This window comes from Solea senegalensis, linkage group LG15 (assembly GCF_019176455.1).
Source record: "Solea senegalensis isolate Sse05_10M linkage group LG15, IFAPA_SoseM_1, whole genome shotgun sequence".
In the NCBI taxonomy this organism is placed as follows: Eukaryota; Metazoa; Chordata; class Actinopteri; order Pleuronectiformes; family Soleidae; genus Solea; species Solea senegalensis.
Window position 1 is genome coordinate 9788352 of NC_058035.1, and position 22626 is coordinate 9810977.

General features: G+C 37.9%; 1 protein-coding gene across 1 annotated transcript; it reads left to right on the top strand.

The window, feature by feature from the left end:
• The first annotated feature begins 699 nt into the window (after positions 1-699).
• On the top strand, positions 700-21988 carry tasp1 (taspase, threonine aspartase, 1). The gene is made up of 14 exons (XM_044046242.1): positions 700-881; positions 1535-1739; positions 1964-2031; positions 2593-2661; positions 2813-2933; positions 3327-3411; positions 3491-3570; positions 3698-3798; positions 5666-5785; positions 6296-6374; positions 9492-9602; positions 11568-11675; positions 12743-12816; positions 20292-21988. Exons 2-14 carry the CDS (start codon positions 1577-1579, stop codon positions 20382-20384), a joined length of 1272 nt encoding a protein of 423 aa, XP_043902177.1. The 5' UTR covers positions 700-881; positions 1535-1576; the 3' UTR covers positions 20385-21988.
• The last annotated feature ends 638 nt before the right edge of the window (positions 21989-22626 follow it).

Here is a 22626-nt window from a genome sequence, read left to right on the forward strand (position 1 = left end):
TGTAAAAAAGATTTGGACTTTAAGAAATAAGTGTAATCACCTAGGCAGCTCAACATTCAGTATCTTACAGAATCATTCTTTACAATAAAGGAAAGATGTTTCTTCAGCCTGACAGGCTCAGCAAAAAAAGATATGATAATAATCATAGTTCAGTTCAGTTCAGAGCATTATTGTTAAGAAGGGGAAATGTGTTTTGCATTTGGCGGTACAATCATAGGCTTGATTTGCAGCTGTGGGATCTGAAATGCCCTATGAATATCTCTTAAGCAAACACTGATTGGAAATTGTTAATTATCTGTCCTGACCAAATGGGGACATGAAGGATAATATAACTGGGGACAAAAACATGGCAGGCACTGGATTTTTAAAATACCACACAGAACAGTTTACAGGAAAATAATCATTTCAGATTATTGAGTGCATATTCCAATAGGTCAACAAGATCCATGCATGCAACAGTAAAGGTAAGAAAACTCACTCACCTCTTATTTATTTTTGGGAAGAGACAGAAACATCTGGCACCAATAGATATTTTTGTAATTTAGGATTGACTGGCTTTTATTTTTGTGAGCATTGCAGCCATGAGATGCCGTGCATTATTTGCATTTCATATGATTTTATTTTGTGCAGCTCCATGCACGTGTACCACTGTTTGCACTGGGCACACTTCCTTAGCAACGTGTATCTGAACCAGGAAGTGCTTCAGTGTGTGCGTGTGTGTTGCAGCCAAACAGCTCTGGGATAGCAAAGCAGTTAAAGTGTGTCACGGAAAAAGAAGATTCACGACTCCGTTTGTCTTTTGTTTTAATTGAACTCATGTCTGGTACCGTCGAGTTTGGCAGGTTAGCAGTTGTGTCGCTGAGAAAAGGAGAGTGAAAACTGTAAGTGAGAACTTGTTTTGGTTGAATAGCTGGCTGTTAGCTGCTAAGCTAACGAGTTAGCGTCACTTGAAATAACCTATTCGTATTAAATATTACCTCAATATTGTATTCGTTGAAATGAATCATAATGTCAAAACAAGTGACAGTTTGATATAACGCGAGCTTTAAATTTCAAGCGTAACGATACGTTAACAACAGAAACCGTTTGGAAAGTTGATAACGTCAAACTACGTTAACGAGGTGGTTTAGTCACTCATTTTCGAGTCTATTTTTCGATTGGGATTTTTTTATCACTGCGGTCAATTAATCTGACATAGCCCATGTTTGAAAATGTTACTCTACCGGTGCCTGCGTCGGAAAAAAATGACGGGAACAAACATATTGATGTCTACATTTCTAACGAATGATATTTTCGATTTGTTGATTCCATGTTTAAAGTGGCCAATCTTAACTGTTTTATAAGAAATGTAGAAGTGTAAATTGATTTTATTTTGACGAATGCCAACCATAATTTCCCTTTAAAACGTGACGTGTACCGTGTTTTATTATGCTCAATATTTAAAAGTGATATCTGCAATTTCCTATCGTAAAACATGCATTTGGCCTGTATTATCTGTAAGACTTATTGTTTGTATTCTCTTTTTTTGTCACAGGTCTACCATGAAAATGATCTTCTTACCACTGTATGATAGGCCATGATAGGCTTGTCAAATTATGCAGGGGTTATGGAAGGTGTAATGAATTCTGCTGAAGAGCAGCAAGCCTCATCTCCCTTGACCAACTCATGGTCCAACAAACAGGAGTCAAGTGAGAATCCAAAGTCAAATGGAGTTGGTGGATTTGTTTTAGTGCATGCAGGTAAATGTGCACATGTTCTCATAATTCTGCATGTGAATATGCTGATTAGTCACCAGATACCTGATGGCTTCCCAGATTGGCTTGCACACATTTAACAAGTAGTATTAAGAGTAAAAAAATGATAACATCACTTAAACATACCTTACAGTTGTGTTTCCTATGGGCATTGATGCATCCATGACACTTTAAGAATGGTCTCACATTGTGTCCCCACTTGCTTTCAGGAGCAGGATACCATTCTGAATCTAAAGCCAAGGAGTACAAGCATGTTTGCAAAAGAGCATGCCAGCGAGTAAGTTCCCAATATATGAAATAATTTTCCCTTTAAAACTGAGTAATGTTAATTTAGTTTTAAATATGCTGGTGATAACAAAAAAACTCACTTTTTTATATATGAAGAAATCAACATATTTGGTCTGAGTAACCGTTTATAATTAAATCTGTCTGTCTGTCTGTCATTGCATATATGGTTAATGTTTTACTAGTGTTATAGAGTGTATATGAACAGCTGTCTTTCTGTATTGACAGTGGGATTCCACATGTGTATTTGCTGTTGCACTCAAACATGAATGATATTTGTTTTGAAGTCATTCCAGGTTTTTTGACTGTATTAAAATCAATTTTGCTTTTGAAAATCTCATTCGTTGGCAGTCTTCAGACAGGTTCTTTTCAAGAATGATTTGTATTAGGTTTCATTCATGATTTGTTTTATATTAATTTTCTTTGTGTTATTTTGTGGAAAGATGTATACGTATTCCAGTAAATAGTGTTTAGTTATCATGTAACTGATAAACATATTTGCCGTTGAAGCTATTGGGCTTTTCAGCAAGATGTTTCTGTTTGTCACTCACAGGCTGTGGCTCAGCTCAAAGCTGGGGCACTTGCAGTGGAAGCAGTGGCTGCAGCACTGGTTGAACTTGAGGTGAGTTGATTATGATCTAGATTCTTTTGACTTTGTATTGTTTCTTAATTACATCAGGACCAAAAGAGTGACCAGCAGTCTTTGTTACATTATCTACAGAAGAATACCTTGTTTTGCTCTAGATTCTTCATGTTGTGATTTTTTTTCTCAGGATTCTCCGTTTACAAATGCAGGCATGGGCTCCAACCTTAATTTGTCAGGGGAAATTGAATGTGATGCAAGTATCATGGATGGGAAGTCACTGCATTATGGAGCTGTAGGTGCTATTAGTGGTGAGTTACTACATATGTGACAATATAAATGTGGTTTTGCTTGTTTTGTCACAATGAAGTTTCGGCACATGGATGTAATTTAAAATAGGCATGTCACATTTTACCGATTCTGATTTGTCAGGGCTTTCAGACCAAAAATGTCACAAATCTGTATTTTTAAACATAGGCTTATGCTTTTATGGCCTGTCCACTTGCCTGTAGTATGACACTTGACATGCAATGAAAGTGAAAGGCTGGGGGAAAAACACAAAACTGCTAGTTACAAATATTCAATCAAATGCAAGTTATTGGAATAATCCCATACACATTCTTTATGACTCCTGTTGTTTCTGTTTAGAATTCATAGTTTTGCCCATATTTGTTTGAAATAAACTGAACATTGACTTCCTTCAGGTATTAAAAACCCAGTCTTGGTTGCAAACCGTCTACTAAATGAAGCACAGAAAGGAAAACTATCGGCTGGCAGAATTCCCCCCTGGTGAATATCACAGTTATTAATTCATGTTGTATTAATGTGACTATATCATCTTGCTAGTATTTCTTTGGCCTTCCATCAGCTTTTTAGTGGGGCGAGGAGCACATGATTGGGCTGTCAGTCATGGAATACCATCATGCCCTTCAGAGAAAATGGCCACCAGTGAGTTTTGTTGTGCTGATTCAGAAAAACTCTGTCAAATTATGCATTTTCTTGTAGCTGAGAAACAAAATCATATCAACTTACAGTATGTATATCCAGTAGAAAGAGGATATTTTGTCACACACAGAGTTCAGTTTATCTGCGTACAAGAGGAACAAGAGAAAGATGGAGCTTGCAGAGACAATGGAAACAGGACAGACCAAGAAAAGGCGACAATCAAGTGAAAATGTGAGTACTTTAAGTAGAGTAAAAACTCCTATTTTAAAGGCATTAAATGCATTCTTTCTCACCCACATTATAGTCACAGTGGAGCCACCTCTTCTGGCTGATTTTATTACTGTGCTCCTGAATAAACATCAGGTTTAGTCTCAATAGGGTTTTCACAAATTGTTGTTGATAAAATAATAAACATCCACGTAGGTAGAGGAGTTACATGTGCTTGCGAGTTGTGCAGAAATATGTAGTATTCAAAACTGTGTCATGTTGAATCAGACCTCCGACTTCTGACAAACAAAAAAGGGGGAACAGCAATAGAAAATGGATGCGGTCAGTTTAACAACACCTACAACTCATTTTGCTGCTTTTAAAACAGAATCCACATTTCCCAGGACATGTGGCATTAAACTGAATGTTAGAAAAACCAAGTAACATCAAATAGAATATGGATTCTTATACAAGAAAGGAATTAAATGATTCAAGGCCCATTTTGACAGTTATGGTCTCATGTTCTGACATCAAAGGAAATGGCTTTGCCAGGTTGCACAGATGGTTCCAAGAAATCCAAAAAGTGTTGACAAGAGTTAGGGCAAAGTTTTAGTGCCCTGAGCCTCACAACTGGGGAGATGCCTGATGATGAGCTGAGCTGAAAGCTGCTCAGCGCATACTCACCCTGCTCAACAGTCACCAGCAGTGGCAGCAGCCCAGAGAAGGGTGGGACAGTTTATTTTGGTTCAGATGTACATTGTGTTAAAACATGTGATTGGCCGCAGCCTGTAATGCTTCACTGGACCTGTTTATGGACAGCATATTGTTTATATAGTTCGCTTCCATCAATCCTGAGTATTAATGATGCGTCCATAAAAAGAAAGACTAACAACTAAGATGGACTGTTTATTGACTTAAGCATGCTCTGAGTAATAAATGATTGATTTTTGTGTCAAATGGAGAGTTTGGCCAATTTAAAGTTTTGACTTACCCTCTTGTTCTCATGTGTCTCTGACCCACTAAATATTTATACATGGTCATTTGTGCAGTTAAATTACCACCGACTAATACAGAACTAATATTCAGACTGACTGTTCACACACATTCCTTGTTCAAACTTGGGGGTGTGGGGGTTATTTCACTGGACTTTCTTTTCCAACTGATCTTTAATGTTTACTCTGCCATTGACATAATTACGAGGACATAACCTATTTTTCCATCAAGAATGGCATTGCAGCAAACATGAATTTAATTTTCAAACAGTCTTCTTATTATGCCGATGTCTTTTTGCCAAGTAAATCTTTCCAATACATTTTTCCAGTTCAGTGAAGTCTTCTGCCTCATAAATGTATATGTTGCTGTATTGTTTCGGAAAATCTAAAGCACATCTTCATGATTAAAAAAAATCCCCTCAAGATTTTCAGTCCATATTTATTATAGATTTTCTGCAATTTAATGTCACTGATAAGGATTGACAAGATATGTAGCATTTCAAAAATAGTTGGCTCTGGTTGGCTCTGGCCTGAAAATCTTGGCGACACAGATGAGAGATGTTATTTTTCCATTGTCTTTTACTCCAGGGTTCATTTAAATTAAGTTTAAATCTGCAATCAGGTTAGGATAACAGCTGATTAAAATTTTAAAAAGCAAAATTCTATAATGAAATATGAAGAGTTACATTCTTCATTTTTGTGGGAATATCCCTAGTTATAGATTGTATCTCTGCTTCAGATTATGTCTGTTTGGATTTGTTAGCCTTCGTTTTGCCTAAATACACACTTGAGAATGTTTCTCTGTTGAAAAAGGCTAATATAGAGAATATACAGAACACACACACACATATATGTATATGTTATCTCTTCATGCGTTTCCTCTTCTTACTTTGATTTAGGGAAATAGTTCTGGGTGTCTCGACACAGTGGGAGCTGTTGTGGTAGACCTGGAAGGAAATGTAGCTGCAGCGGTGTCCAGTGGAGGCCTGGCCATGAAACACTCTGGCAGGGTTGGCCAGGTAGTTAATAAAATTATTTCGTTTTCCAATGAGTCCTTTTTTTAAATGAAATTTAAAAACTGCAACAAAGACAGTAGTGTACAACAATGTTATTTTTGTTTGCTTTACATGTAATGTTGTTGATAATAGTAGCTAAAAAATGTTTGCTGCTGTTTGATGTAATTAACACAGCTATACTTTTTGCTCATGGCGGCCAACTCACACAATATAATTCACTATGAACAGCCTTATGCGCAGTCTCTGTTAAACAATTATCTTCTGGGAGTCTCTTACTTTGAGGCAGCTGCAGCAACTTACTCTACGAGGTTACATGGACAGTAGCGCAACTGTAAAAATCAGCTACTTAAACAACCAGTAAAATTTAACTTCTGTGTCACTTTGAATCAAAATAAAAACGTTGAGGCTCAGAGCAGTGGAGTAATGAAACATTTGGTTCCAGTATCCACACTTATTATTTAAGATATACTGCATTGCATCTGAAACATTTTGGTGCTCTCTTTTTTTCCTCAGGCTGCTCATTATGGATGTGGGTGCTGGGCTGAAAATGCCTGTAATATGAACACTTACTCTACAGCAGTGAGTACCTCAGGTATACGTCTGTGCACTCTTCACAAATGACTACTCAGTTGTGTGTATCTGACTTTACCTCTTTCTGGTGATGTTTACCAACAGCCTGCCTTTTCGTTTTGGAGATTATATGAATCGGAGATTATATGAAAAAAAACAGATATTTCATGTGAGCCCCTTATTGTGCCTCAAACTACAGAAACCATGATAATACTTTCCAATGACCTCCAACTATTCCTGCTACGTTATTCTCAACAGTCATTTCCTCGGCTGATTGAGTCATTGTTCACCGTACTTTGTTAGTCAGCTGCATGCCAGGTGTATTGCGCAGCTCTTTGGATTTGCAATGACATTTGATATAAGACACCTGCTACAGATACTATAGAGGGAGAATTGCTCCGAGTACAGAATGATGGTGATGGATCAAATTTACAAGTCAGAACACAGTTTTGGTGGTAGAGAGGGAGTCATAGTATACCTGGCAACAATTATTTTTCTTTCTGGCTGTCCACCACCAAAGAATTATTTGTTATTGCTATTGTTTGCCTTCATGCAGAAGTGAAAACTTGAACTTTTTGAACTGGAAATTTAGCTGGGTTTCCATAATATTTGTGGTCACCTGGATTTAAGTTTTTATGGTCTGTAATTGTTGCTGTTCAAGGATGGCATCAAATGCCCAGATATAAATCTTCTAATTTAGAGTAGCTGGATTATTTGCCCTGGAAATACAAACTTTGTTTATCAGTGGCATGATGATTAATTAAACGATTTCAGGAGCATGGAGAGAATCTCCTGAGGCACTGTTTCTTGTGGATATAAACTATTTCAGAGAGTGAAACATTCTTTGCTTTCTGGAACAAAAAATGCACATATTCTTCATCTGAAAACAAATGTGTTGGTTGTGAGCCAGTTATGTATGTGCGGCCGACAGGCTTTAGTGCAGTTTGTTAGCCCACTTCCTTAGGATGTGTAGACATCTGTGACATAGCTTCTGGGGAAAATTAAAACCTTTTGATGAGGATGTGAAGCATAATGCATCACAGTTCATATGAGCTAATTTGATGAGACTGGCTGAGGTTTAAGTCGTTTGGTCCAATTATAAATCCAGCATTTTGCACGGCAAAGCTCACCTGTTTATATGATAAGTGGTCGGTGAGAAATTTAGATTTTGGTTCATCCGTTATTTCAGTAAATGAAGTTTACATATTTGTTCTTTTTGTACTTCACTTCATCCTGTTTTCCTATACTGTGGCTTTGCTTTTGATGTTACTGAAAAAACATTCCTTATGGGTATGGGGAGCATAATGTGTGTTCCAGTATGACACCTGTTTTTAATTTCCTAACATGAAAGGCATCGCCATCAAAAGAAACAGAAAAACAATAATTTTCGATCTGACAAGAGGAGTATGGTCCTCACCCTATACGTCCTCCTTTCTACATTTTGTCTCACCAGCACTCCCTTCCCTCCCCTCCCGTCATTCCGGTCTGATCTATAATATGTGGCTCATGTGGATCATTGTTTTATGTGTTGACTACTTCATATGGCTTTTTCTTTGCTGTGGCCTGTGATTGAACAGCTCATGAACGTCACTATTTAATCTCGGTGCTTTTGGCTGTGTCACATACCATATTTCTGTTTGTTGGTCTCTTGATTTATCATGCATTTCTCCTCTGTTGCATTGCTGTTATAGTCTTGGCTTCTTACTGCAGTTCCACCTCAATTGTGCTTGTGCTGCCATAATGCCCAGTTCCCCTGAGACCGAGTGAGTTATGGTAAACAGTGCAAATAGCATAGTACCTGAACAAGCCAACATTCTGCTCTCATTAAACAAGAACTTCAAATTGTTCCAGGCATCTGGTATCCACAGTTACCAACCTGCGTGCAGTTTTGTTGTAGTTACCTGATATTTTATGGGGTCTTCAGTTGTGTTTACAGAAACAACAAGACAATATACCCAAGTCTTTATGGGTTTTCACAGGAACTTTTGCCAGATGTGTTTTGTTTTCACTTTTGGATTTCCTTTTCCCTCAGTAAGGGCAGAGTTTACATTTAAAAAAAATTCAAGCAGGCAGCATGCTTTCAATATCTGTAAAAGTCTTAGCAAAAATTAAGTATTGGTTTAATGTTGGTCTTTCAAGCAGTATAATTAGAAAGGAAGATTCTTACATTAAGGGAAAGGTGAACCATTGGAACAAGCTGCCTGTTCTGTTCATATACATTATTAAAATGTTAATACATAACCTTTAACACACATCTACTGTTGGAAAAATCAAGATAGTACTGTACTGCACTTCATTCAACATGTAGTCACTTATACCCTACTACTGTTTCATGTCTTACCCCTCTTATGTCAGTATAAAAATAGTTTCCTCTTGTTAGCCCTCTAAATTTAAGAAAATCGTATTTTTAGCATTTGGTCATTCTGGTGTTAAAAAAAATACATATTATGATAACATGTGCATTTTAACCCTTATGACATACAATGAATGTGTAATGGTGATACATGTTTCAGGTATGTGTGCACCCGCTGCAGTAGGCCAGTGAGAGTATGGAGTTTAGAGAAGGGGAATTAATACTGGGTGGTTGCTGTTTCAAATTCCCAGACCAGCTGGGAATCTGGGCAGGGAATCTGAAAGGGAAACTCAACCCTTTCTTCAGCAATTACTGTCATTGTGCCCTTGAGCAAGGCAGCTGTGCTCGGCAGGCCCTGGGGGCTGTCAACTTTACCTAAAATAATAAAGGTTACTTACACAGAGAAATATTAGCCAAATTGAATGTTAGTGTTTTATGAGCTGTAAAAGCAAATCCTTTAGTTTTTTTTCACAATTTCCATTATGTAACATAATAAGACTTTTTCAAAACCTCTTAATGGGTTTTGAATGTTGAATGTTGTTGTAGTTTTAATGAATGACGATCAGGACTTTTGCATACATACTCAAAATCAACTCAAACATGAAGCTGTATAACATTACAATGTTGTTTTAAAAGTTAGATTTTTTTTCATGCACAGATTCGTGGGTATGAATGGTTTGTAGTTCATGTGCTGGAACTTCCTCAAAAATTATTCTCTGGAGACCTATTTGTTGGTTACATCAAGTTCATGTCACAGGGTCAGCTGTATCTATGTCTTTTTGCCAGGTTGTGGAGAGCATCTGATTCGCACCATGTTGGCACGGGAATGCTCTGCTGCCATGCAGTCTGAAGATGCCCACCACGCACTGCTGGAGGCTATGCAAAACAAGTTCATCAGTGAGTCACCTACATGTGGCTGATCCCATCCCCATTTTCATACACACAGTTTTGTCATCCAATAATGTGTTTGCATGAAAGGTTATGCTTGGAGAGAATAAAACTAGACAAACAGATGTGGCACAGTATAAAAACAACTGGAAACATTGGAAATAATAATATGAAAGGAGATTGCTTTTCATTTATGGTTGATTTTCACTGTTTAAACTGAGCCTTTGCGTGGTCCACACATCATAGCTGACAGCCACAGATCATTTTGGAAGACATGATTGTTTTGATGAAAGTTGATGTGAGGATGTAATTTTTTTTGCCATATTCTCAGAAGTGGTCAGTTTTAAGAAGTCTTGTTAACTTGCTGTGCCTATGAATGGTCACAAGGATAGCTCAGAGAAGACAGCAGAGGAAAAAATGTGGAAACATGTGGTGGTTTCTGCCTTCTTCTGGCCTCCTTTAGAAGTCCGCCCCAGCTTTGTCGTGGACATCTGTTACACCGAGACATTTGGACAGACTGGAATAAGTCAATTTGAAGTTAATTCTTCTGTTGTTTCCTTTCAAGGTGCACATTAAGTTAAGCAAAGCTCCATAAATCCTGCAATGATGACAACATCTGTATGTGGAGGCCTCCTTTCTCTCTCTATGTCCATGATGATTCTCTAAATAGAATGTTTAATGAAAACAAATATACATCAGTGAAGTGCTTTTAGATCTTTTTTTGTTCTTCATTATACAACAAAAATAGTTAGAAGGTTATGGGTAAGATGATGGTGATCATTTAGGCAACATTTAAACTGCCAGTGATGCGTTTTATAAGGAACACTATGAAACAAGTATTAGGAACCACCACCTCATTTATGCATGAGCTTCCATTATTGTTGGTGCCAGATCAATTTATAGAGTGAGTATTAATACCACACTGAACTTCCGTAATCCGTAACGTTTTTCTTTTAATTGTTGCTGTATCTGAAAACAAGCAGTACCTGTTAGTTTCTGTTCCTTCCAAAACCAAGCCCCTTTTTTCATTGGTCACATTAATTATCAGGGTTCCCATGGGTCCTTGAAATCCTTGAATTTTTTTGAATTTGACATTTTTTTGTGGGCGGGAATCGACATGGGTCATTGAAAGTGCTTGAATTTTGTGCAAGAAAAAAGTTGATATTTAGGTAATGTCTCCCACCGCCAATGTGCCCTTGTTTGTTGTGATGCCACCTACTGTTTCCCTGCATTGCTTGTTGTGCATAGACTAGGCCTATGCAGAACAAACGTCGAGTCGTAATTAGTAGTGGTGTTGTGGGCACTGTAGGCATGCAGAACAATGAGTGAGTAACGTTAGGCAAGAGAGAGCAATTTATGTGATGCCTGGGAAATGCAAATTCTGAGATCTCTGGCTCACCATGCTGTAAACCAATAAAAGTAGATAATGTGGGTGAAGTGGCTCTTAAAAGTTGCCCTCCCATCTTTAACTGTGTTAGCACATTTGGTCCTTGAATTTGAGGGAAATGTTCCTGGAAAGTCCTTGAAAGCCCTTGAATTTGATGTCAACCAAGGTGTGGGAACCCTGAATTACACAATCCACATTTTTTTTATAAACACAAGAATTCATTCATGCTGCCTTTAAAGTTTAATCTGGGAACACATTTTGTTCTGAAAAGGAAGATTACAGTGTGGTGGGTTAAAAATACACCATCTGTCACTAATCTAAATAAAGCCAGCCTATTTGAATAGAAATTAATATTATACCAGTCTGCTAAATAAAATAGATAAATGAGCATGCAATTATTACTTTCACTTGTTTAACTTGAGATCAAATTGAGTCAATGTATTGTGTTTTCATGTGTTGTCCATAGTTTAGTGTTATGGCGATTAGAAATTGAATTGTACAATCGATAATATTAATCAGGTCATGTTTATCATGATTTTCCTGTTTTCAGTGATCTAATGCATGTATTTTTTTGTGCGTGTGTCTAGGTTCCCCCTTTCTGGTTAGTGAAGATCGTGTTTTGGGTGGCGTGATTGTCTTGCGCTGCTGCCGATGCATGGAAACTCAGCCATCTCAAAATATTCAGGGTATCCTGGGTAAGATATTGACCATTTCATCAAATGCCCATGCTGCAGTTGATAGCAGGCACGTTATTTGCCTGCTAATATTCAAAAATCCAAATAGTCAGGAGGGCGGAGGCACTGCAGCTTTCCTGGCGGGTGGTCTGTGTTTAACTTGCACAATCAGGCTCTGGTTTCACACCCTTCATCTCAGATTCAAACGCAGACCTCCCACTATGGAATCAACCACTAATCTTCGGACAAGTGGAGGCCTTCTGAATACTGCCCAGTTTGGCTGATTGTATTTGTGGATCTTGTTTCTTTACCTGAGTGCTCCTTCTTTCTCCTGTTCCACCATCATGGAATATTAGTTCTGTCTAAATTATAGCTCTGATATATCATGTATGTGAGTTTTATCTTTGGCCTTTTTTTTAACATGATGTAGTTCAAACCCCAACTTCTAATGAGACCAGTGGTTTGGATCAAGTTGACTGTCAAACTAGAGCAGATGTTTCTCCTAAGGAGGAGGTGACATCTTCGTTTCAATTTAAAAATGTTGGCAAATGTGAAGTGAAAGGCTTTTGTTTATACACTAAAGTAGTCCGAGCAATAAAATGTCCCAAAGTCCAACTTACTCCGGATTATGGGTCTTGTTTTATTCTGTTTAAGGGCCATTGTCCTACAGCAGAACGTGGACTAACCCAGATTACTGCAGACTGTGTAGGGATCTGTGTTGATTTGCAAGGATAAACATTATGTCAATCACATCCTTGTTGTAGCAGAGTTTCTAATCCTACCCACAAGTTGTACTTTTCCCTGCAGTTAAGTCACAATTGCAAGTCATGTTATTTCATAGTAATGGCATGCTTTGAGTTTACTGCAGTTTAGCAAGCATCGGCCAAACTTTCTCCTGAGGCAGATGGAAAAACTGTTAATTTTTATGTATGTTTTGACTGATCTTAACTTTTGTAACATAATCAGCTCTCTCCAACCCTGACTACAATGTATTTCTATTGATGTTATTAAGTTTATACACATGTATGCTTATACTTAATTTTCTATCTCGTAATAAACATTTTTATCTGCATTCTTATTTTTTACAGTGGAGTTCCTATGGAGTCACACCACAGAGAGCATGTGTGTTGGTTACATGTCTGCCCAAGATAGCAAAGCAAAGGTGAGTTTCCCCAATAAGCTTAACCAGCAAAATGGCTTGCATTGTGCTTCAAATCCATTTAATTTAGGTGATGTCTGAAATATAAAGATCCTCACTTCATGAACAAAACTTAACCACATGGTCCAGGCTCATGTGGTAGAGTTCACAAAACATACTGATTTTGCTTCTGTTATTGACAGTTGATGCAATATATTTGATGAAAATGTATGTGGAATATTTACATCATATTTTCCAGACTAAAAAATGTTAATTGGAAAACATACTTCTATATGGCAGATTTGTGACCCATGTTATACTGCAGAAATAGACATTCTCCAAAAAAACTGAATAATGTTTTGTATAAGAATGCAAAATATGATTAAAAAATTGTGACTAATAGATTTATCATTGGACTTGTTAATTATTAAGTTTTAATATAACATTTCCACAATTAAACAGACAGTTGCTTGTTTTTTGTCTTGCTCACTCAATTATTGACCTTGTGACAGTACTGTAGAAATAAGGGACCTCTAGTAATACACATGGTGTAGCTGCTGCTTTTTACCTGTTTTCCCACAAGTGTGTGATGTACAAGCTCACACTGTATTCATCAAATCCAACTCCTTGTTTCCAGCCAGCAGGAATTGTTAGTGTAGCAGTGAGTACTGAATCCATCACTGCTTTCTGTGCTGCAAATACTGACAATTTCAGTGTCACTGAAAGGCACAGGCAAGCCAAACCTCAGGTCCCTGTGATCCTAGACATTTTTTTCCTCACTGCACTACCAGTGCCTGCTGTCTTGATTTACTGTATAGTCTTTTGGTTACCTCAGGCTTTTGAATGATTGTACTGAAAAACTGCAGGTAGACTTGACATTCACATTTTTAGAGAAAATAAATGACTATATCATCCATTCCATGAATTAAAAGAGATCAGCAAAAATTGGAACTATGGGTATTGTGTGATCAGAAGTGGTCTCTGTAGCTTCTAAAGCAACAGGGTTTAATGCTCTGGGCTCCTGGCTCTAAGTGGAGCCTCTGTTCCTCTGATTTGTTTCGCTAATGTATCGCTGTCACTCTGTATGAAGAGAGGGCACTGTTGTTCAAACCTGGTTCGGATTTCAAAGTCTCTACCCTACATCCCGCCTGCCTGCCTGCTGCCTACCCATTCTTTTCTCCGTCTTTTGGTCTATCTCTCTCGTCACTCCCCCTCTCTGCCTCTACCTGGTCCTAAAGTACCCTAAAGTTTACTGAGTCATGTACCACTGGGGATATCAGTATCAATCTGCATATTTGTTCGATGTGCTCTGTGTGTCCAGCTTGGGGTGGAATGTGAGTGAGCAAGCTCGCCTTTCTCGCCTGTGCCAATGTAATGTGGTGCTTTTTCAATCAACAAAGCTTTTCTTTTTGAATTTACATTCTTATATAATGCACAGTGCTGTGCAAAAGTCAGAGGGCACAACCAGCGTTGTTGTTTTTATGTCTGTCAGGTTCTTTGATTCTTGGAATTTGCATTGGAATGATACGACTAAAAGTTGGTCTTATATATTAGCCAACTCATACAACATGTGTATGTCTTGAGTAAACCTTATTCACAGCAGATATTTTTCGACTTGAAATAGTAGGTCTTTAGTTAACATAACATTTATTACGGTTCCGCTCCAGGCTTAAGGGAGCCACAGTGTAAGTGTAGGTAAAAAAATGTATTTTCTAAAAGTAAAATGTAAAACTGTATATATTTTAGTTATTTTTAGTTTATTATTATTTATTTAGTTTGCCATATTTTCTGGATGTGTCCAGAAAATGGAATAATTATACTGTAACGTCATTATAGCATTGCTAAAACAACAAACGTAATTAGACTGTTGCATAGTTCTGTATATTCTTGAAGGTTTAGTGAGCAGAAGGCGAGGGTTATTTTGCTGGCAGTATATTGAAGACTTAAGCTATCTGTTCTTTATGATGTGTAACCTTAACCATAACTAGTTAATGCACAACACTAACCTTACATGACCAAAGTTATCAGAAATGAGTTTCTGACTAATGTCTATTTATAAAAAAAAAGCACATCATAGGTTCAAAGACAGCACAAAACCATTGGCAGGAACATTACCATATAGATGCAGTGCTTCAAAGAGTCGATACAGTAGCATGCCATGAAAAATTGCGATAATTTAATGTATTGATATTTTATTACTCCTCAACATGTGACTGGTGTAGCTGAAGGTTATGTGTGATATTAAGCACATAATAGTGGAAAATCAGAACTAGACAAATTGACCAGAGTAAGTTGTTACATTTTTTGCACTCTTCTCGAAAAGAACAGCAATTTATAGCACTAGGAAGCCGTCCCTAATATTCACAATGTGGAAACATCTGGGGTCTGAGCAACAGAGATGCTTCAAAGTTAAAGCCCCTTTAAAGTATATTCTGGTGAACTAGTTACCCAGCATCACTTCATTAAGATATGCATGCACTGCGTTGTATATAAAATTAATGTGCCCAGTGGGTGCAGCTCTGGGAATATCGTGTGTCAGTAGTGGTTTCTGGATCTCTTGGGAGAGGGTATCCACTTCCTTTGGGGGGGGTGTCACTGATGACGCAGTGATATATAGAGTGCAACCAAGCACACAGCTGCTCCACCACCAAACCTCACACTGCGATATCAGAGAGTGAGTAGCTAGTTGTGTGGCTGAGGCTATGATGCCTGCATATGTCTCTGTGGATCTCACCATCTGCACACCAGAGAATCTGTTCTGTTCAGACCTTCATGTCTTCAGATTCGGTGAACAACAAGGTTTCCATTGGTCCCCAGATGGCCCCAGAGTATGCCACCACTCACTGCTAAAGGCAAAGGGAGAGCATCTATTTTTAACCCAATCTGATAAAAGTCCAACTACTCAGAAATGAAAACCACAGTGAATTTTAACTCACTAATGTCTTTTGTCTTCAAATTCTGGCGACCATACCACAACGGAACAAGTAATAACAAGTAGTAGTAACTAAACCCCTAAATCACTTTTTTGAAAAGTGATTTAATGGATATCGAGTCATTTCATTTGTTGTTCTCTGTGCAACTCTTCACAGTTTAGTCGAAATGACATTTTACATAAAAATCTAAACTACTGCCTCTCTGGTCAAACATCAGCTACTGCATTTAAGTTTTGCATCACTGGTACACTCTTATTTTTTTGTGTTTCCAGTATGAATAGTACCAACATAACCATCCCCAACCGTTCCATTTTTCGGTGCCCTTCCCTTGAGCTACCAGAGTAACGGTACAGTATGGGTGGAGCTTGACCCACAACAGTCAGCAGATTGTGTGAAAGTCTATTCTCATCTCGTCTTGTTGAGACAAACAGCCACAAAATGAGTAGAAAAAGACGAGCTGCTGGATGTCCTCCATTGTTGTGCCTTGTGTTGCGTTTGAAGTTGTTCTTCATTGTCAGTGCACCGGTAGAGCATCACTCTACGTATCTCGCTGACACGGCGCAGTGCACACCCCGCCTATCAAGTAAAGGTACTGTTCTCAGTCAAAACGAAAGCTTCACCGAGGGCCTTACTGCTCCGCACCGCACCGTATTGTATTGTATTGACTGTGTTGTCAATAGTACTTTAAGAATTACAATTATTCCTGTTGCTTGAGTAAGTCATCCACAATTAAGCATTTGCACATTTTTACTGCACTGTAGATATTGCTAAAAATACAGCCTCATTCAAAAAAAAACTCAAGCAAGTTCAATTGCCTGTATCTACACTCTTTAACTCTTTAAGATACAATGACCTGAGAACCTTCACAGACACATAAGAATATGGAGCTGTGATTTCACAGACATCCCTCTGGACTTTTCTGACCAGCCAGTGGAAATTCATCTTCCACTGCTTTTCTGTGATAAGAACATAGAAAGGCTGGTAGACAGTAGCACGAGTATGTAGGACAGAGGTCAGACTAGATTTGTATTGAAGCACATCTCTGTCTCTTTTGCAGTGCTTTAACCTTCAAATGTTTATATGCTATTAATGATGACATCTTAATATCCAGGAAAATCCAGGAGAACATGGAACCATGCAGTGGCTCAGTCCTAAGTGTGTTGGACGTCAAGCCACTTTTTTATATTCTGGACAGAAAGTCCTTCTCTTTTTATTCAGATATTGTTTCTCTGAATGGTTACGTGTCCTTTAAACATAGACTGTAAAATAGTACCTCTGTAGCAGCGGCGCTACAGACGGGGAACATCTGTTTTTATTAAAATGCTCACCTGTGTGCACTAGATAGGACATCAGAGCATCAAGCCATGTTTTCTGGCTTTTATCAAATGATCAGGCTATTGTTTTATTGTTTGTCATTATTGGACAGATAAAAGGGACGTGTGGGACACTTCAACGCTGCCACCATGGCTCATTTCTCTCGTCCTGGGCATCATTACCACTATAAAGCTTTTCCAACTCAAATTGTCTAAGGCCAAACAAAATCAGATAGCATGCAATGCAGACCTTCTGGTTACTGCCTGCTTTGTATATTACATGAAAAATGTTTTTCATTATAGTACATTTTGTTTTTATTAACAATCACATATGGAGAATAAATAGCATATGATTTTTTTTTCTTTTTTTAAAAGAAAAGAATGTCAAAACCACAACAGAAAACAGCAGCATAGTCATCGAGCTAAAATTATTCTTCGGACTACATTGTGGTGTTAATATGTGGCTTCTCTAGCTCCTAAACACATTCATATCACCAAAGAATGTTGTTTTTCTCCGAAAGATACAATAGAACTTTGTTTTTCACGTTATTTTTTGACTATTTTTTGCCGTAGTCCTGTAATGTGGTCACTTCAATCCCTGGGTTACAAGCTGACAACAGACTTACTGTAGGTTTGCATGGCTATATAGTCCAGCTGTCATATAATTCTACATTTCTTTGCCCCTACAGTAACCCACTGACTTCACATTTGCTTCTTTTAATATCAGTTCCACAACAAGGATTCAGGATTCATTTAAACAAGTAAATTGCTATGGTACACTGTGAAGGAGGAGTTGCAGCCACCAACAACAAAAAAACCTAAAGGGGAAAACTAGAGTTAAACTGTAGATTGTTTCCTAACTACCATCACAATTTAAAACTATACAATTTGCAAATAGCAAATTATTTATTCAAAACAGCTGTTGGGAATCTCTATAACGTTTTAAATCTATTTCACCTTTGATAATGACTTAAATTTCATTCCCACTCGTAAAACCACCAGGTTCTTATCAGATTTAAGTCTTTTCGTCACATAAAATATAAAATAAATACATAAAAATCACAGTCATTTTAAAAGTTTAGTGTAGCAGTCAGGCCTCTGCCAGTTGAGATGTAAAATGCATCACTGTGTCATCACAGACACAATAACACAACACTGCTATGCTAAGAAAATCAGACCTACTAGGCTTAATCAGCATTGTACTCATTTGACAAAGGTTTGGAAGTAACAGACATTTGTTTATATTGAAAAGTTGCTGCAAAGTTGGACCAAAGTCTCACATGTGATGTCACAGAATTGTGAGGACATCTGTTTGCACGACTCCTGAGCCTAAAGCACTTCCCTAAGCATTCTCACTACTGTGTCTCTGTAACCTGGAGTTATGAACTATTGTGCCACAGCTGGGGAAAGGCGTACGGTCATGGTGTAATATCTTACTTGTTTGGTTAGTGAGCCGTTAACTCTTGCTGCTTACTCACATATGTTGTCCATTCTGTCAGACTGAAACCAAAATTAAGGTCTGAACATGTGGCACGAGGGTGAATGTAGGGGTGAGGTAGCGGACACATAGGTGTCACTGTCACACATGGTTTCACATTTCCTGCCAAATAAATGAAGTCACACCTTTTTTTTTGTGCCAAGTAGTGTATTTTCTGCTGTGTATTCAACATAGTAGGAATTTTTCGAGGAGCATTGCAAAGCTCTTTGCTGCAGACATCAAAAGGACAACATTTTAGTATGTCACCATTAGTCGATTATGACCCAGCTATGGAGCTTCACTCGGAACCGTTTAAACAAGGCCTTTCTTTAACCTCATCTTTAGAAGATGAAGGGGAAGAAGATGAACACAGAGAGGGGTTCTGGAGGCATAATAACCCCCAGAGTGTTGCCATGTGTGCATGGCCTTGTCTGGCTGTTGTCCCATTGTAGTGACAGCAGTTGCCCTTGGGCTGCGAGGGGCCATAGCTAAGGCCTCTACGTAAAAAAAAAAAGTCGAGATGAAGGCTCCTGCAATTGAAGAAGTGATGTCTGGTCATTTGAGTGGTCTGCTGAATGAGTGGATGGATTCTTCCCTCAAGCGAGAAGAAGGAGGATGACGACCATTATTGGGACAGGGACGTTGGTCACCTTTGATCCCCCAGTGGAAGTATCACTCCAGTCTTCACAGCTGTCTTTGCTCCTTTCCTCCTCCTCTCACGCCATACCATTTCTGGTCAAACACAAAACACTTGCAGTGTGTTCCTTTTTACACTTAGAGCCAGGTCATACTTTCTGTGTCTGTGAGTGAGCAGAGGTTTGCTAGGGTCCGCCTGACTTAAATTTAGTCATCCGCCCATTTCTGCATTGCTCCGTGCAGATCCTACATGGACAAACATTCAGTTTGATTTCGTGTTAACCCTTTGCACCAACTGTATGCTTCCTGTAGCTCAGTAATTACCAGTCCAGTTAGTGGCACGCTCTTATTTTTAGTCAAACTAGACAACGAAGAAGATGTAACCATGGAAACTTGTTTCAGGTAATATGATGAAGTCCACCAGTATCCGTACATGTACAAGTCAGTGCTCAAAGAATACAAGGAAATGCAAATGAAGGCAATTTACTGGTGAGAAGTGGCTGCTGTTGGAATGGAATATGAGACTGAGTATACATGTGTGTAACACTAGACTGCCGTAAACCCTCATTTAAGTATAAACTAATTGTACTCGCATGCAAAAAAAATGTGAAGCAGCTCTCTGGGGATGCAGGACTTGGCAAAAATATGCCACACTTATTGGTGAAGTTGCATGATACAGCTGAATATTCCTCACCTCAACCATTCATTCCCAGTGTGTTGGACAACCTACTGTATGTAGACAGACAGCATCAAAACCTCCATTCTGGGGTTATAAAATAATAACAATTCATACAATCTGGTGATTTTATATATGTATATATATATATATATATATATATGTGTGTATATATATGTATATGTGTGTGTATATATATATATATGTGTGTGTGTATATATATGTATATGTGTGTGTGTATATATATATGTATATGTGTGTATATATATATATGTATATGTGTGTGTATATATATATGTGTATATATGTGTATATATGTATATATATATGTGTATATATATATTATATATACATATATATATATATATATATTACAAAAATATATATATATTTTTTTGTGATTCTACGTGTCTGTTACTTGCACTTCTGTCATTTCTGATTGCCTTGTATTTGTGTTTTTTTAGACACACATATCCAGACTACCACCGGGGACTGTTCCTGGACAATCTTTGGCCATCGAGGGAGGTGTGTGTCGACTGATGACCGTAGTGGAGTGATCCATATTCGCCCTTCCTTGTAGGCGTCTTCAGCAATACCGTACACCGACACACATACACCACCCACCCTCACTATTTTTTCTTTATGCCAGAAATAATGAGTTTTAGCTGAAAGTTGAAAGAACAATGCTAGATTTTTGGTGCCAATAAATATTTTTAGGGAAAGAAATGAATCAACAAATCAGATGATATTCATATTCTGTAACGGTCATGTAGTGAAAATTATGCATTTTGTTCTGTGTTTAAATATTTTCTCTTCACCTGCCTAGAGAATATAAATGTTATTTTCTGTATATAAATATACCGTAAAGGTGGATCTTACACGTCTTGCTGCACAGTGATAAAAATTTCACTAAGCATTATATTCCGTAAAAAATATTTCCATTCACTCAGAGAACACATATGCAGATATTTTAAGATAATATCAGCTGATAAAAAAACAGCAAACAAATGTATTGGCTGGGCTTTAGTTTTTACTGGTGTCCTGAAAAGGAGGGAGGGATGTTAGCTTCTACATAGTGCACTTACAGGACTTCCCTTTGCCACCATCTGCCTCTAGGATGTACTCTATGCCAACTCACCCCTGTCTCTCCAGTGCCACTGGGATTAGACTTGATGCACCCTTTATTTCATTTCTTACTTTTTTTCCAACTTAAATCAATGGGTTTCCTTTTGTATATAAGCTATGGTTTAGGAAAACAGGGTGGATGTTGAATTTATTTTGTATTGCTAAACTAAAGATGTGACTATTTTCAAACTTTTAAGAGTTTTAACTGCTAGGCCTTATTTTGTTCTTGAAGTAACTTTTCATGGATTAAATAGATGTCAGATTGCACCTTGTGGGAATGCCTGCTACGCAGAAGTAGTTCTCATGAATGAAGCTTTTTATAGCGAGAGATTGAGCAGCGACGATTACAGCCTTTTTATATCGTTAACGTGTACAGGCCAGCTTCCATTTATTTATCCTCCAGCGTACTCCATAATGTAGCATAATATACATCATACCTGTAGTGAATGATACATTTTATAACCATCTCAGCCACTGAATGCTTTGCTTCGATTTGTGTAAAATGGGTTAGGATTGCATGTACAATATACAGCTCCTATTCTCCAACAGAAGTGATGACGAAGCAGGAAACTATTATACATATATCTATGTATAGATGTGTGTATTCAGTATATACAGCATGTGTGTGCGTGTGTGAACTCACTCTACTATAGACATATAGAGCTCAGGTAGCAGCATTTGACCCTACCAACCGCCAGACATGACTGTTAGCCATCAGTTTATTATAACAATTTATATTTGTATCCTCACACTGACAGAGACATGTATTTTCTTGCCAATAAAATGCTAAGAGCTAATGTATGCATCAAGCCCATAGAATTTCACTTGAAATGAGAAATGGCCTAAGTGGATATTTCTGTTTGGATGATCAGATTCTATGATTGTGCTTTTTCACTCACTCACTTCTAAAAGATTCCAGTCCTCAACAAATATTCTTTACTTGAAAATGCAGCCAATAAAAAATGGTATAAGCTATTGAAGGTGACATGTGCACAGCTGTGCTCAAGAAGTAAATAAAATCTATGTTGCTACATTCCCCCCGTCTGTCTTTGGTATTTTAAACTCCATAACAAGAGAAATATTCTTCGGCTGTACCTTTTCCGTAAAAAGACACATTGCTGTTGCAAATTGCTATTTGGAGAGCAGTGAGTGTAAACCCTAACAGACAGCATGAATATCATAATCTGAGCACTGGACCACCAAAAATGTATAGTCTGGGAATAAATTACATGCTGGGCAGCAACTGGAGTGTAGAAAGAATTTTGCCTAAGGACTCGTGAGTGCTCAGCTCGAAAATAGTAAGGTTTGTTTTTTTGTTTTTTGGGTTGTTTTTTTTAAAATGTTGCTGACTATTAGTAATGTGTGCTGTGCATCTCTATCACCCACACACAACATTTACAAGTCTCCAGCGTTCAAACTTCTTTTTTTATTGCATTGGTTTAATTCCTCATACACATCACCTCATCGCTTCAGAATAAACAAGGCAGTTATTTCTATCTAATGTATCTCTACAGCAGGAGTTTGTCCAGCTGCTGGCCTTGGATCTTGACCACTGCAGAGTCGGAGAGGAATGTGCAATAGAGATGTTCATGTTTGAATAGAGGAGTGCCCCCCTGTCAGTGCATCGCGTCTGGTTGTGGGATGGTATTCTTGATATTCAGCTGTTTTGACTGT

What these genes read in the sequence shown, in the direction of transcription:
- tasp1 (XM_044046242.1), top strand. Translation starts at nt 1,577, where the DNA reads ATGATAGGCTTGTCAAATTATGCAGGGGTTATGGAAGGTGTAATGAAT. An exon ending in AGCTGTAGGTGCTATTAGTG is followed by an intron (nt 2,934 to 3,326) that starts GTGAGTTACTAC and finishes GACTTCCTTCAG; the next exon opens with GTATTAAAAACCCAGTCTTG. An exon ending in TTCAGAGAAAATGGCCACCA is followed by an intron (nt 3,571 to 3,697) that starts GTGAGTTTTGTT and finishes TGTCACACACAG; the next exon opens with AGTTCAGTTTATCTGCGTAC.